The sequence below is a fragment of the Elephantulus edwardii genome, unplaced genomic scaffold (assembly GCF_000299155.1).
Source record: "Elephantulus edwardii isolate Elephantulus edwardi_28Jun2011 unplaced genomic scaffold, EleEdw1.0 scaffold00114, whole genome shotgun sequence".
NCBI classification, from domain to species: domain Eukaryota; kingdom Metazoa; phylum Chordata; class Mammalia; order Macroscelidea; family Macroscelididae; genus Elephantulus; species Elephantulus edwardii.
The window spans coordinates 413,688-431,006 of NW_006399864.1; the positions used below are offsets into that span (position 1 = coordinate 413,688).

At 39.4% G+C, this 17,319-nt stretch overlaps 1 protein-coding gene across 1 annotated transcript in view; it reads left to right on the top strand.

Moving 5' to 3' along the window:
- The first annotated feature begins 4,653 nt into the window (after positions 1–4,653).
- The window catches only part of OXR1 (oxidation resistance 1), a 325,904-nt gene continuing 313,238 nt past the window's right edge, over positions 4,654–17,319 (top strand). Inside the window, exon 1 of the mRNA XM_006892321.1 lies at positions 4,654–4,781. Coding sequence (XP_006892383.1) covers positions 4,756–4,781 — 26 coding nt within the window. The 5' untranslated portion in view covers positions 4,654–4,755. The remainder of the gene's footprint in view (positions 4,782–17,319) is intronic.

Sequence of the window (17,319 nt, forward strand, 5' to 3'; positions counted from 1 at the left end):
AGAATATACTGAGTCATTATATAGAAAGGAATTGGCAGATACAGAGGAATTTAAAGAAATAACATATGAGCAAGAGCCTATGGTGATGAAGGAGGAAGTTCAAGCTGCTTTGAAGGAAATAGCAAAAAATAAGGCCCCAGGAATAGATGGTATACCCATGGGTTATCTTAGTTTAATAATGGCAGAAAATTTTAGATGGAATTCTGTATACTTGACATGCTCTCTTCTGTGATAAAGTGTATGAAAATTTGTGAATTTCTGAGTTGTGTCTGGGTTACACATAGGTAACGTTATTGTGATTTAGAATATATAGAAAAATCAAGTTTCTCTTGATAAACTTTTCATTTCGTGTTCAATGATGTAAGGAAACTATCTTCAGTCATTTAGAAGGTTGATAGGGGTGTTCCTAATTAGTGGGAGTGTAATGATATGTTTCAAAATAGGTAGCAGTTTCAGAAACTCTAGGATACTGTCTGGGTTATCATAACTTTATCATTTCCTGGTTGACGCCACCCACATGTCAACTCAAAAACACTGGAGAAATAAGCTGTGTTTTAGGGAAAGAATGAATGTTTCTTGGGTGGCTTCGATTGGTGATGCCATATAGACCAATACCCCAATTAAGGGGCAGTGCTCTTAATGTTAATAAATACCAGGTTAATCAGCATAATCTCTAATTAAAATGTATTTTTTTTTCTGGTGGCCAACTGGGTAAGTTTTTGTAATGCCAGGCAGAAGGTAGTTCTTATCCACCAGATGCTCCTTGGGAGAAAGATGGACAGTCTCTGCCCATGCTTTCTGTAGCTCTGAAAACCCACTGGAGGGTCAGCTATGAGTTTGTTCTGACTGGAAGGCACATAGGAACAGTAGACATTGAAGTCACTATTATATGGCATATAGTTTAGAGCAAAAATGTACTTTATTCCTTAATTCTGAGTGATACTATAACTTGCAACCTATTCAAACTTGTTAATTAAATTATTCTCTAGGCCTAGGCATATTAGTCACTGATATAATATTTTGCATAGAGTTTATGCTCTATCATTTGATTGATTAGAAGGAGGCATGGTTTTGTGGTTTTGTTTGTTTGTTTGTTTTAGGCTTAAGAAAATAATACTGAGCAAATTAGATAGTTGGGGTTTTTAATGAAGAAAATAAAAGTTTGTCTCTAAGTACTGAAAATGCTACTGAATTAAAGTTAATATAGCAGTGTGGGAGCCTAACTTAAATAAAGGAACAAGTAATAATGTTTTTTTACAAGTTGAAAGTCTCAAATTAAATGTATAAAAATTGTTACGTACTCCCACTTTGATTATTATAACTATTAACCCGTATCCGTTTTTATAGCTGAGCTTAGATTTTATAGCTGATTTTTTAAATTAAATATTTGATTCATTGTTTGAGGTTTTTAAATAAATACATGATCTGAAACATTTTATTAAAAAATAATATAGCTATATGGGTAGTAAGCACACACACACGATTCACTTACTCACATCCTGTGTACATGCACTATGTTATATATGCTAGCATGTGTCAGCGTTCTTGCTGTTGTTGTTAGGTACCATCGAGTTGGAACTGACTCCTAGCTGACCCTTGGGTGGATTTTTAGAGCCAGTAAACTGTGTTTGAGGAGACTGACCATCTATTTAAGAATATACCTAAAACATTCTAGATATGATTTTGATTAATAGGCAAGAGCTCCACGGAGACTTCCTGTCCTAATGTTTCTAAGTTTATTGTCTAATGAGTCCTACAAGAGAGCCATTCACTTGAGGAGAACTAGATGGAAATTATTAAAACAGCTCTAAAGATACCCACCTCCTTCTTGTTACTAAAGAGTCTTATGAAACAGTGCTACTTTTACCCATTTTATTTCTAGTGTAACTTTGTGAGCTGCTGAAAGTTTGCATTCATTTAAGAGGCTTATTTAGACACCAGTCATTCAAGAAGAATGAATTCCGAACCATTATAAACCAAACCAGCAGCACAGAAGTGAAAAATCCCATGAACCTTTGCTAAATTATGAAAATAGTGGCATTTGTTCTGTGCCAGGCAAACCCATCTGCAGGATACTGAGGCAAGTGCTCTGAGTCCTGCAGTTGGAAACTGCCTCTTATTAACTGGGCCATGACTCAGGGCAGCAGCCTCCAGATGGCACCACTTCCAGCTTATTTTAAAAGGAAACCAAAACCAAATCCAGTGCCTTAGAGTCAGTTCCCACGCATCTCATCTCCAAGTCTGGACCCCTGCACCTTCTTATCTCGCCTGTGGAGGCACAGGATGTCATCCGTGATTTACATCCATACCTATCATCTATTGTCTTTTAGAATTTCTTTGTTTTCTTTTATAATATGGTTGTCCATTTAATCAGATTTCATTTGAATAACAATACTAGGGAGAGAATTAAAAGGGAACTCATGCAAATTTGTTTGCAGCTTGGCACTACTCAGATATTAAAGCTGTAGGAATAATTTCTAGGCATGGTAAGTTGCGAAAATGGCAGTTCTAACATAGGGATGGTTGAGTCTGTCTTCTGCCCGCTTCATAAAGAGGAATTGTCCCCATTAGTAATATCCATAGCAGCAAATAGATTGCAGCTTAGTCAGGCATGCCACCCCCCATGCTCTTGCACCGATTTCCACCAATCACTGGGTTCGATATTCGTTGTTGAATCACAGACTTTACTCACAGTTGTGGTACCAAGAGTGAGTTTTATTAGAGAAATAGGTTGGGGAGTTGGAGAGGCAAAGAATATATCAGTCCAGCAGTCCCAAACCAAATTAACAGCAAATCCAATTCCTTAATTAATAAAAGTGCTGGTTTCAGTTCAACAACACAAATTCACAAAGCCTCTGGTTTCCTCAATCATCAAACAGAGTTCTCCTCAAAGCAGTTATAAGTCAGCTTCTTTAGTCATCTGACAAGAATAGCAAAGCCTTTAATTATGGCCTTTATCTCAGCTCTCCTCTGGTTACACCTTGCCACAGTTTCTCCATTGCAGTACCACAGTCTCTCTGTCTCTATCACCTGGGTTTCACTCTCATCAGGGTCTCACTTTCTGTAGGGTCTTGCTTCAGTCTCCCTCAAATCTTGCTGTTCAGTGTAGAAAGCACTTTCTCTCATATCCTAGTCCCACAGCTCTTGATGATTTGTGAGACCATGTGTCTGCAGTCAAGGTAGCTGGAGACCAGAGGGGGATAATGCAATACCTAGAAAAGCCAACTTTCAAGCTAACATCCAACAAGTCAGTATTTTTTTTATCTTTAGTATTACTCACTGACTCACTCACTCATTGCTGTTCAGTTGAAACCAACTCATCACTTACCATCCAGCAGGTTTTCAAAAGCTGTACGTTGCATATGCAGAGAGTGCCTTTTTTCTCACAAGAGTAGCTGGTGGATTCAGACTGCTCACTTTTGGTTACCAGTGCAACGCCTCACCCACAAGGCCGTCAGGGAACCTTACTTCTTCTATAAGTGCTTTAGAAATTAGCCTCCTCCTAAGGAATGCTGATTAAAATAGAGCTTTCATTTGATTTAGCAGTGAGTCCTTAACCATTGTACCTCCTGAGTTCCTTATGAACATACAATACAGCCTTATTTGCTGAAAGCGAAGGGCACCTGAAGCACTGGTTACAGAAGATCACAGACGACAGCCTTCAATATGGATTACATTTTAAGATCAAGAAGACATGTTGGGGGAAGGGGTGGGCAGGGAGAAAAGTGCAACAATGAATGAATGGAAATCCAAAGTCTCTGTTAAGTTTCATTAAAATGAATAATAATTAAAAAAATTTTAAAAGAAGACAAATGTCCTTACCACTGGGCCAGTGAACAATATCATGATGCATGGAGAATGAATTTTAAGTTGCTAATGATCTGTCTTACTTGGATCCACCATCAACCCCCTTAGTATTAGCAGGCAGGATACACGCAGACATATTGCTTTTGGCAAGTTCATTGTCTGAGACCTCTCCAAAATACTCAAGAGTAGTGATACCAGTTTGAAGGCGAATATGCATCTGATAGAAGGCATGCTCTTTTCAATCACTTGCTAGAAATCTGAGCGCCGGACAATGAATAAGGATGTCAGTAGAAGAATTGATGCCTTTGATTTATGGTATTGCAGAAGAGAACTAAATATCATGTGGATTGCCTAAAGAATGAATAGGTATGTCTTGGAAAATATGCAGCTGGCGTGCTTCTTGAAGGTAAAGATAGAAAAGCTTTATCTCTCGTATTTTGGACATGTCGCTAGGAGAGGCTATTACAAGCATATCCTTGGTAAGGTGGAGGGTCAGCGAAAGAGCAGAGGTGGATTGACATGGTGATTACAGCAATGGGCTTAGGTGTATCAGAGATGGTGAGGATGGCACAGGACGGGACAAGAGTCACATCTGTTGTCCACAGGGTTATACTTGACTAGACAATGCTTAACAACAACAGCAACAGAAATAGATTTCTCATTTCACAGAATAGGCTTTGCATTTAAAACCCTTCCCCATTGTACTAACTCAACTGCATGTCCTTTGGAGGGTTTAGAGCTTGCAGTGTGGAGTTTAGGGTTCCTGGAATGTCTGGACCCTTTTCTGTGTGCCAACTCCACCCCGAGAGGCAAGCTCCTGGTGGTGGCAGTGGGCGGAGCTTGTGTGACACCAAGTACCAGGCTCACAGGTAACGGAATGCTCATCAGATCCGGACCGGGCTCCCTCCACTGCAACAGCTATAAGGTTGCCTGTTTGCCTGCACTGAAATGACGAAGGACAAAAACAATCCAGGGTAGGTGCAATCTCCCAGCCTCCATCTCCTGTTGCTCCCTCGGCTGTTAGGAAGAAATCCTCTCTTAGTTCCATTTTGAAATGTATTTCTGAGTTCTGTGTGAGTAAGAAAGCAAGCCTTTTGTGTAAACAGATGGATCTCTTTTGCCATTTGCTTCCTCGTGATGTGAGACCATGAATAAGGCAGGCTGCCAAAGGCACAGGTATTAAAGAAATGGAAACCCTTCTGGTACGTTTGGTTTGCCATATCAATTACATAGGATCCTTTCCAAAACCACAGTACTTTGTCATTTTTAAATGACATTGTTTCTAACTTCATCTTAGTCCACCTGTCATTTATTGACACCTCTTAGTGTGTCTAGTGTGTGATTTTTTAAAAATCATATGGAGAAATAATTATCATTGATGTTCTGGAAAATGTATTTCATTATGCTTCATTTTGCTTAAAATATACTATTTAAAATAATTTTCAAGATAATTACTTGAGGACAAGTATTAAAAAAAATACTCATACTATTGTCCTGAAAAGAATAGCTTTGCTAGCCCTTTATTATGTAACTTAAAATGGTAAATATATAACAGCATAGAAAATTGTTATGAGCATATGCCCCGGTGGCAATGGACATTGTTACAGGGACATGTCCCATGTGATCTCATGGTATGACAGATATGGCAGAAGCATTGAAACTTGTTCCCATTCACTCCTGAAAGAAATTTCCTTTACTCACTAGTTCATATTATTTTTAGCTATAAGTTGCCTTTTTTAAAATATCAATAATATTTTCTTTTCATTATTGATTAATTTTAGCTTCATTCAAATTAAAAACTTAGTTTATTACCTTCTGATAGGAAATTTATAAGTGAGTAGCTTGAAAAAATTTTTAAATTTGAGGAAGAGTTCTTAGCACTCACTCTGATACCTGGCTTGAGGTTTGTAACCAGGCATGAATTTGAATTCAAGAAGTCAGAAAACTGTAATTACTTGGAAAAGTTAGTGAAAAATAGGATTTGCCTGAATGAGACAGAGACTATAGGACTTGAAAGTGCTTGGTTAAGAGTTAAGCTGTCTTCCATCACTCTTGACACTTTGTTTGGTAAGAAGAAAAATCTTGGAGCTTTTCTGGCTTTTCTTCCATCAATATTTAAACAAAGGAAAACACCTTTGAGCCAAAAGAGGTAGTTTACAAGAATATACTTTAGTTACAAAGCCAGTTGAATTATCTAGAAACTTGCTCATATTGGTTCTTCTAAGAATTGACCCCAGACACAACCACCTAATGCTAGGGGCTGGAATTTATTGAGTGTTTGATGTATGTGATGTCCTGTTATGTGCCCTTTACATGTATTTACCGAGTTCTGATGGCCTAGTGAGTAAGGAGTTACACTGCCAAACCAAAGACTGGCAGTTCAAATTCGCTAGCTAGAGAGAATTCTAGGTTACCTCCTTCCCAAGAGTGAGTTCAGAATCAATGCTATATATAACAGCAATAATTTATCACAGCTACCAATTCCCATTCTAACTGGTATAGTGACATATAGAAATTAAAATTCAGTTGCTCACTGTCATAATAGTGAATGATGAAAGTAGGGCCCACCCACGGTAATGTCATTGTTGTTAAGTGCTGTAGAGTTGTAGACGACCCATAGCGACCCTACGAACACAAATCTTGAACACAAAACTTTCATCTTTTCTCCAAGTTCATAGAGTTTCCAGAGGCAAGCTTTTTTTTGGAAGTAAATGCTACTGCTTCTTATCCATAATAATAGATAAGAAAATTAAAATAACCCAATCCAAGATTAATTTTAAGGCCCTTTTATCATTTTCTTCTTTGTATATTAAAATTATAAAAGTCAAATGTGTTTATTGTTTACTAATACTCCACACATGTAAAAATATAAAAAAGCTTAAGGTTTTCATATATACTTTCTAAATATACTCTCCTGCTTTGTATAGTACATTTTCCTTCATATTTAAGCAATACTGAGTCCTGGTTGCAGTTAGTGCCTCCCGAGTTGCCCCGCTGATTTAAAGTCAGTACCTCCCTAGCTATTCAAATCCACCAGTGGCTGTGCAGGGAGAAAGCTCCTCCTGTGTGATTTACAGCTTCAGGAAAACCGCTGGAGAGGCAGCTGTCTGTTACTACGACTTGGCAGCAAGTGAGTTGAGTTGAACTTGAAAGAATAACCACCTGTACAATTTCCCACATGCATACACATATTGAAATAAAAATGAAAATATAAACGGTGCCCTAAAAGTTTGTGTTTTATCAAGTCACTTAGCACAGAATTCACTCCAGACCAATAGAGTTATAACTCAGATTTGTATAGGTATGCAATATTTCATATGATGGATGAACTATAATTTATTCTGCAGTTGATGGATGGTTTGATAAGTGTAAGATGGATTGCCTAAGTGTTTCATACAGACACTTGACAGATAGAGTGACGTGAGCCAAATGCATTTGCTAAAGTTACGGTATTATTATGAAGATGTTCATTATAACACTGAAGTTTCATAGAGATATTTGATCAAAATTACTCCTGGAAGAAGGACGTTGTGCTAGGTGAAGTGGAAAGTTAGGCCCTCTATTTTGCTTCTTTCAGAAATGTTGCATTATTCATAACATTTAAGTTCTACAGGTCAATGTCTAGTTTCAACCAAAAATCAAAAACAGCATTTCATTAGTTTTATACAATCAATTTGATGACTAATAATTTATATATCCACCATTTTCACAATAAAATCAGCCCAGATTTCACAGCCTGAAAAAGATAAATAAATAGAATTACAGAAGCTTTAGGAGCAGATTTAAAGGCTCAGCTGAAATACTTCCCATCAATAAAAACATTCCCAAACTAAACCTGTTGCCATCAAGCCAATTCTGACTCTTGAGACAGCCTGTAGGGCAAAGCAGAACTGCCCCCACCCCCAATAGGGTTTTCAGGACTGGACCCATTCTAGGAACTATCACTTTCCCCCGTGGATTAGCTGGTAGCTTTGAACAACTGACTTTTTGGTTAGCAGCCAAGGACTTTAAACCCATGTGCCTCCTAACCAATGGAGCTCCTTAATGAAAATATTGTTGTTAGGTCGAGTTGAGTACAACTCATAGAGATCCTGTGAACAGCAGACCTGAACCCTGACCTGTCCTGTGCCAACCTCATCATCTCTGAAGCTCTTGAGCCCTTTGTTGCACACATCATATCAATCCATCTCGTTGAAGCTCTCTCTCTTTCATCGACTCTCAGCCTTTCCATGCATTATGCCCCTTTCCAAGGAATAGCCCTTTCTGGCAACCTACCCAATATATGACAGACGAAGCTATGCCATCTTTGCTTCCAAGGAGCACTCTGATTGCACTCTTTCCAAGATGTATTTGTTAGTTTTTCTGGTAGCCCATGGGATATTCAGTATCCTTCTCTAACACCACAACTCCAAGGCATCAGTTATTCTTCTGTCATCCTTCTTCATTGTCCAGCTCTCAGATGCATAGCGAATGATTGAAAACCAGGGCCTGAATTGCTCAGTTTTTTGGAGGGACACGTATCAGCCAACTTGCCCAATTCAGTATGTCTCCTGATCTCCAGACCACTGGTACCAAGGGTTTTGATTCTTGATCCAAATGAGATGAAATCATTGACGGCTGCAGTCTTTCACCATCTATTGTGATATTGCCTATTGAGCTAGTGGTAAAAAGCTCTATTTTCTTGATGTTGAGTTGTAATCCATTTATAAGTCTTTGATCTTCTACAGCAAGTGTTTCAAGTCCTCCTCACTTTGAGCAAGCAAATTTGTGTCATCTGCATATTGCAGAGTGTTGAAGAGTCTTCCTCAGAACCTCTTGCCACATTCCTCTTCATAGACTCTCTCTTCACCAATAATTTGCTTAACTACAGATTGAATAGGTATGGAGACAGGCTATCTCCCTGGCATACACCCGTCTTGATTTTTAAACCATGCAATATTCCCTTGCTCTGTTCAGATGGTGGATTCTGCGTTTAGCTATAGATCTTGTGTGAGCACAATGAAGGGTTGTGGGATTCCCAGTCTTCTCATTGTTATCCATAGTTTGTTATGACCCACAGTGTCAGTTGCCTTTGCATCGAGTCTTTGGCCTGCAGCAGATCTCCCAGGCAACTGGGAAGATAGCAGAGTAGCCCACCCTGTGCCAAGCACCAGCACCAAAACGGGGCGGGGGGGAGCTAAGCCACTGCCCTTGCCAAATACCCCTATCCAGGACCCCATCTTGCCACGTTGCCAAGGGCTTCAGTTGGGGCCAGAAAGAGCATCCTGCACCAGAATAATTGAATGCCAGATTGTCCTTATAGTCTGCTCTTCTTAGAGTTTGCCACCTCTCAGTTCCTTATAAGGGGAATGATTTACCTGTTCCTATATTAATGAAAATGTTAGCTAGGGTCAAATAAATGTCCTTTAAACTTTTGGTTTCATTTTTTTTAAGTGTCAAAACAAACTGTGCATCTGAATCCCTAATGTTACCCATGACTCATTCTATTTATAGATGCTAACATAATTTTCAAAGAGATACTGGCAGTAGACCAGGTGATAGATGATTCTCCAGAACAGTGTTACTCCAAATATTGGCTAGTCTAACCTTTGTCACTCATAGAAATGGAGCTTTCTGAGGCCCCACCCAGAGCTCTTGACACCCTGGATTCTGGATGATTTTTATATAGAGAGAAAAATTTAAGAATGTGTCTTGTAAAGGTATGGTCTGCTGTAGCTGGTACTGCAGGAGAGACAGGCAGTATTTTTCTATTGGACCTTTGCTAATTCCCACATTTCAGTGAGGGGTTTTCTTCTGGGTGGTGAAAGTCCATGCTGTCAGGACCCTTAGTTAAAAATCTTTGAAAATTCTTCCATACTTACTTTCCTCACTAGTTTTGCAACCAGGACATGCTGCAATGAATGTAATGACATTTCACTTGTGTCCATACATAGGAGCCATTAGCAGTTTTCACTTTGAATACAGAGAAGAACTGAAAAGGATCATTTTATATTGTGTGCTTGCCAGAGGAAATGGACCAAACAAGAGGTCTTTAAAAGCAAGTTCTGAATCACTGCAAAGCACTCAGAAAGAGAGATCTGAGTCATCAAAGACAGGTCCCAGAGGAGGGAGACGTAACTGGGAAGAGCATGCGGGTTGCATCCTGCCATACTGTCCCCACTTAACTGCCTCCTCTCATCATTCCTAATTCTGTTCATTGAGTCATAGGATCATGCCTTGATGTAGCTATTTCCTGAACAGCTTTCCATTGAGGTTTTTCTGAGCTGCTTCTAGTATATCCAGCAGGAGTAGAATAAACATTATTTACTAAGAAAGTGTTAGATTACTTAAGCCAAATAAGAACCTTTGGAAAAGCTACAAATAATTGAGTTTGGATTTACCTTGCACCATTTGTCTGGCTTTATTTCCAATGAGAAATATATTTATTTTGGAAATTAATAAAATTAATGTACTATGAAAGAAATGGAGTTCATTTTGATGAGCTCTGCGGTTTTTTTCCTCTAAGTATGATTTCACCTACCTTTTTTCTTTGTAGCTGTGTCGCCCCCAGGACATCTATCTGTGATAAAAAAACACCTAACAATAAAGCGGACCCCTGTTTAGATGTTTCTTGAGTCTGCTTAATCTAGCTGTTCTGCCTCCCTTTCAGCTATTCTTTTACCAGTATTTCATTTCAGCCAAGACATGACAGATGAATGGAGACGCCAAAATCCAGGAGACCAAATAGATAAATGCGCACGCATGTGCGCGCGCATGCGTGCGTGGTCTCCATATGTTACAATTGTGTTGAGTATTCTTATATGAAAAGAAATGTGTCATCAGGTTAACTATAATTACGTGTTCTCTAAAGCTGTTGACTGATATCATTGTTATCACATTTTCTTAAGATAATATTTGGCTACTTAAGCAGCCAAAGAATTTACTACAAACCTCCAATGTGTCAGACACTGTGCTGGACACTAAGACACGTGACCAGCAGGGCAGCTCCCTCCCGCTAACCTCCGTTCTGCTGTACCATTTGAGAGCGAGCTTTGTCATCATGTGTTAGGACTATTCTTTCCTCAACCTGAGCCTGTCTACAATCTGTTTCTTTTCTGTTTACATTGGAGATTTTCACCGGGAAAATTCAGCCCCATGTCTTGGAAATCCCAGGATGCTTCTTATCTGCTGCTGCTCTTTTAACACAATGTGCCCATCGTGCCTGGTCTTATTTATACATGAAAAGTTTTCCCTATGGATTTAGTGTGTATACTTCGCTTAAAAAAAAAATCTTTGACTTAACAAAAACACTCCTTGTGATACACTGAACACCGCTGGGAAGATGACATCAGAGTTGCCATTTAGGCTTCTCCTGGTGTCTATACTAGCTGTGATGCACATTGGCCGTTTATGGAAAGGTGAAGCACTTCTGGATGTCTCTTTTCCTCTGACTGTAGAGTTGATAGTCAACTTAGTATAGTATTCATGCATTTATTCTTACCTTCTTTTCCTCCCCAAAAGAAATGAGTGGTGAGTGCTTTGACCAGACCCAGAGCTAGGTAGAACAAACACAATGGCTGACACGACCATGCTCTTGTGGGCTCCTGTCTCCCGCAGGCCACAATGCATTTCTGCCAAGCAGATTTGGACTCATGCCAACTTCATGAGTTGTAGAGTTGTAGAATGGGACTGCCCCATAGGTGTTACTGGTTGTAATTTTTATGGAAGCAGATCACCCAGGCTTGCTGTCATGATGCTGCTTCATGATTTCGAACTGCCAACCTTTACCTGAGTGGTTGAGTGCATTCTGTGACCACTGGGAACCATGTGCCTAAAAAAAACAAAACAGAAACCAGCTGCTGTCAGCCGTGCTATTTGTTCTGGGCCTTCGCTGCCTTCTGAAGTAGAAGTACCCAACAGAGCACAGCACCGAGAAGCTGTTTACCATGGAAAATATCCACAAAGCCCTCCATTAGAGTATCTGGGATGGCCTGGTGATCATCAGGTTCTAGGCAGTTGTGTTGTTAGGTGTTTTGGAACCAAATCTCTTGTCATGTTCTAGCCCGTGTTACTCTCACTTTGTCAAGCCATTTCATTGTGAGCCTTCCTCTCATTCACTGACCCTTTTCCCTTTCCCAGCATGGTATCATTTTCCAAGAACTGGCTCAAGTTTGTGAGACAGAGTTAAATCTTTGCCACTAAAAAGGACCCTGATTGCACTTGCCCTAAGATAGATTGGTTTGTTCTTTTTGGCAGACCATGGTATATTCAGTACTCTTCATCAGCACCCCAAAAGAAGGATTAAATGGCATCACCCAGCATTTTACGTGTGAGAGGAGTACGGGGTACTTGCAGTGCCCAGCTGCTTCCCGTTACTTGTGAACTGCGCAGAAGACAAAGTGGTAGATTCGAATGAAACTCAACACCTGCTTTTTGTTTCCAGCCTTGCCGTTACCAGCATTTCAGTCTTTGAAGACATTTGTACAGAGGAATGTGATAGGGTCACCACAACCTTTGTTTCAGAAACACTTCTGATGATGACTAAAGAGATTAAAAACACTTTCTAAAAAAGTGGCTAATTCCCTTGCCTGTGACATCAAATGCCTGAAGATAATTCCATCCATAGCCACTGAAACAATTAATATAATTATTATCATTTTAGAAAGGTGAGTTAATAAGCTCACATTCTTCTGGGATGTTTTATAGACTGTGACACATTCTCCTTAATATTTCTGGCTAAGGAAAAAGCTTTCTGTAAGGGAAAATCCTTTTCTTGTGTGTATGTGTGCTTACAGCATATCAGCTATGCTTACTGGCCTGAATCAAGTGGCAGACTTAACAGCCAGAATAATCTTTCATAAAATTCATTTGTTTCCTAGGTGCAGTTGTGTGGTATTTGATATATAAACACATCTGCTCGGAAACTGTCACTCTTTCTATATGTTGTTGTTGTGGTTGATTACCTTCAAGTTGAGCACGACTCACAGCAACCCTATGAATAAAAGGCCTGAAGTCTCTCTACAACTGTCGACATTTATCAAGTTCATAGAGTTTCCAGAGGTTTGTTGTTTAGCAAGTGGATGCCACTCCTGCTTCCAAGCCCTTCATAATGTGTTATTGTTGTTATGTGCTGTTGATATAGCAGGAATTTTCAGCTCCCTGGCTATTCCATGCTCTCCTCCTTTCTTCCACTCTTTTTAAGTCCTCATCCCACCCTGTACTGTTGCTAACATGTGGCAAAGGAATAAACGGAAGAGCCACAGGACTGTCATCAGTCCTGCAATAAAAGAAGCCCCTGAAAGCTTTGCAGTTTGATCCCACCTAGAGGCCATGTGGGAGAGAGACTTGGTGACCTGATTCGGTAATAATGATAGGCAAAAAAACCCTGTGGGGCAGTTTTGCTCTATTGCATGGGGTCACTATGAGCTGCAATCAACTCAGTGTCACACAGCTACAGCTTTGATTGAATGGCTCTTCTTTTTCTTTTTTTTTTTAATGGATCTTTTATAGGCTCATATTCTCTGTGGCTCGACCTATCTAAAACAACAGAACACACAAAAATGCTTGGAGTGTCAAACTATTTTGGAGTAAACTCTGAAAAGAAAATACCTGAGCGTGGCATCGAATTAGGGAGCACAGTGTGTGAATGTGTTTTAACGATCTTGGGTACAAATATTTTGCCGTTCTTTTTATTATTTATCCTGTATAAAAGGAAAAGCACCAGATAATGCTTCTAGTTTAAGACTTTCTGTGTAGCTGTTTTGGACAAGAGCCTTAGAACAGCAAAAATCATGGTACAATGGTTAAAAACTTGTATGCTGATCCGAAGATTGATGATTCATACTCACCATCATCTCCTTAGGAGACACAACCATGTGGTTGGCTCTTGTCAATATTGTTATTTTTATGTACCATCGAGTTAATACTAACCCATAGCTGACCCTCTGGTGAGTTTTCAGAGACAGTTAATCGCATGAGGGGAGATTGCTCATCTTTCTCCCGTAGAGCAGCTGGTGGATTTGAACTGTGTGCCTTGGGGATTGCAGCACAGCTTCTTGCCATTAGGTGACCAGAGCTCCCTCCTGTGAATATTATAGCCTAGGAAATCCTAGGAGATGACCTCCATCCTAGAGAGTAGCTTTGAGTTGTCATGTTGCACAAGTAGACCATTATTAAATAAGCAACTATTATATTAATTTCTAAATTTTGCATTTGATACTACTTTTCTAAGAGATACTAAGAGACAAAAGTATTTCTCAAATTAAAACTGGGCAAAGATAGAAATAATCCCTCTTGGGTGATCATGTGTTTCCTTTTTCTAAATGTGTTTAAATGTAAAATAGATATTTTAGGTATTTTCAATGGAAATCATACATTCAACATATGGTTTAAGTAGATGGCCTTTAAGATTATTTCCGATCTGGGGAGATAGCATTGTTAATTCTCAGAACCTCTATTAGTAATCTGGTGATAATGATGCTTGTCTTGCCCCTTGCAGAGGCCTGTGTGGATCAGAATAGATAATATATGCAAAGTGTTGCAAAAAATATAAGGAATGAGTGTTTTTCCATTGTGCCAAGGAAATTGCTCATTAATGAGCATGAATCAGAACTGACTAATGGCACAGTTACTCATTAGCATCCATAAGATAGAGCTAAATTACGACACTAAAGGGATTATATGAGTTTGTATTTTTGAGGCATACATTTAGAGTTAAGGCCGTCGAGTCGCTTTAAAGGAACTTGGATTAGCAATGAATTTATTTCCTTTTGGCATTTATTGATATGGTAACAGCATAAAAGCATGCTTATCTTTTTTCCTTCCTTATTCTGTGAAACCGCAAGGTCTTGGGTGACCTTACAGACAATTGAGTGTTATTTTGTTGGTCTCTTGGTATTTTTAATATGTGTCAAGTTAAAGCTGCTGTGGAAAGGTTTAATAATCTGTTCTGAACATTCATACCTTCAACTTGTGCAGTTGTGTACTGCCACGTCAGGACCAACCCCAAGCTGCTCCTCTAGTGAATATTCAGAGGCAGTAAATCGCACAGGAGGAAATTGCCCAGCCCTTTCCCTCTGAGCTTTTGATGGATTTGCATCAGAGGCCTTTGGGACTGCAGCGCAGCTTCTCACCACTAGGCCACCAGAGCTCCCTCCCTTTAACTTAGCAGCATTAAAATAATTACAAAAAAAATGCATTTAGATTTCCTGATTTGTCCAAATGCTTACCAGAGTTTTTATACCAGCGTTTGAAGGATACAAGGTCTACTTGATTGATATGCTTTAGGCAACATGTTAAAGTATAAAGGTGATATTGTATTGATCTTCTTAATCAATAGTTTTACACTTAATACAATAGTTTATATTTTCACCTCTGACCTATACATTTGCATTTGAATTTCTACAGTGAACTTCAAGAAATATTGTACTCCTCTACCTTTTACAAACGATTTCAGAGTCTAATGAAAAATTCATAAAAATGAATCTCTGGCCTAGTGGCAAGACGCTGCACTGCATTCCCAGAGGTATGCGGTTCAAATCCACCAGATGCTCTGCTGGAGAAGGAGGGGGCAATCTCCTCCTGTACCAGTCAGATCTGATTTGACGGTACACATAAAAAATAATACAATAAAAATTTAAAAAATAGAATCTCAAATGTTACCTTATTGTGAACGTGCCCTAGTTTTCTCAGGGTAAATGATTGACAGGTAGTGGGAGGATAAGAAGTGGTCAGATTTTGGTATATTGATAAGGTATGAAGATGTTATTAGGGATAGTACAGTTGACTATGATTCATAGAGACTCAGTGAACAACAGGTCTGAGCCTTACTCAGCTTGCACCATCCTTAGCCTCTCTGATACGCTCGAGCCTATTGTCAACTGTCACCGTGTCTGTCCATCTTGTGGAAGGTCTTCCTCTCTTTCTCTTACTTTCCACCTGTCCCCGCATGATACCGTTTTCCAAGGACTGGTCCCTCCTGATAGCATGTCCAATGCATATGAAATGAAGTCTCACCAACCTTACCTCTAAGGACACCTGCTTGTACTTCCTCCAAGACAGGTTTTCTGAATAACTAATTGTGGAATATGAAAGAAAAAGAAAGACAATAAATAAAGAAAAAGAAAAGAATTATATGAAGGGTTTTTTTTACTTGATCAGCTAAAATACTAACACTGCCCTGAAATCTGTGACACATCCTTACCAATTAGCATTCTTTCTCTTGTATTGTTTGATTAAGGAAAATTAACCATTTGAATGCCATGACAGAATACTCTTATAGTACTTATAAAAAAATATGTTGAAATCTTACAAAATACTAATAAGGAACATTGATCTACCAGGAGACATAGAGACAAACAGGCCAGGTGACCAAATGTGGATAGGTGCAAAGGATGACACCATGACCCTGTATAGGTTTTGCAAGTGATATTTCTATACTCTTATTAGTATATGTTATAACTATATTCATGTATGTAGTGGAACCAACTGGGGACAAAGTTATATAAACACATTAGTCATAACCAGTTACCTTGGGAAAAATAAGTTGCTAGTTGTAGGACTTGAGGTTGATGGTATCAGAGAACATCATGGTCAATGGCATGTCCATCAGACAAGTGTTCTATATCCTAGATTGGTGGGTAGTGACTGGGATCTTATTAGCTTGTGAGCAGTCAGCTAAGCGGCAAATGTTTTCCTCTCTCTATCTGGAAAAAAGAAGGAAGAAGTGCAAAGATGTACAGGAAGAGTCCAAAGGGCTAAGGAACCACTTGAACCTCAACCTCCATCACTCAGAGAACAGAAAGAGCTATCACTACTGACAACTCCAAAATTTGTTACAGCTCTGAATGTTTTTATTGTTGTTGCTGCTGTGTATCATAGAGTCCAAACCGACCAATAGCTGACCCTCCAGAGAGGTTTTTTTGTTTGGTTGGGGTTTTTTCCCCCCCTTCTAGAGAGTTTTCGGGAGGAGATTGCCCATTCTTCTGCAGAGCAGCTGGTGGCCTCGAACTGTGTGCCTTCAGGTTTGCAGCACAGCTTTCTTCCATTAGGCCACGATAGCTCCCTACAGTTCTGGATAGAGTGAGCAAAAATTGTTTGTGTGTGTGTAAAGCTTACAAACATGTAAAATGAAAAGCTTACTTACCCAGTAGAGACTAGTGGACCCCTTGTGACTGTGACCCTTGGTGGCCATAAGAACCTGATGGAACAAAACTAACCCCCATTGTTCTGCTTTCAGTCAAACATAGGCCTTTGCAATGAACAAGCAGACACTCACTCCTTAGAATATTCAGTGATGTGAGATCAAAGGAGACAACATTTTCCCAGAGATAAAGCTCCGAAGGCAGAAGGGGTGGAGTTAAAAAGAGAGCTTATAGGGGAGCTCTGGTGGCCTAGTGGCAAGAAGCTGCACTGCAATCCCAGAGGAACACAGTTCGAATCCACCAGATGCTCTGCCGGAGAAGGAGGCGCAATATCCTCCTGTACCAGTCAGATCTGATTTGACGGTACACGCACACAAAATAATAAAAAAAA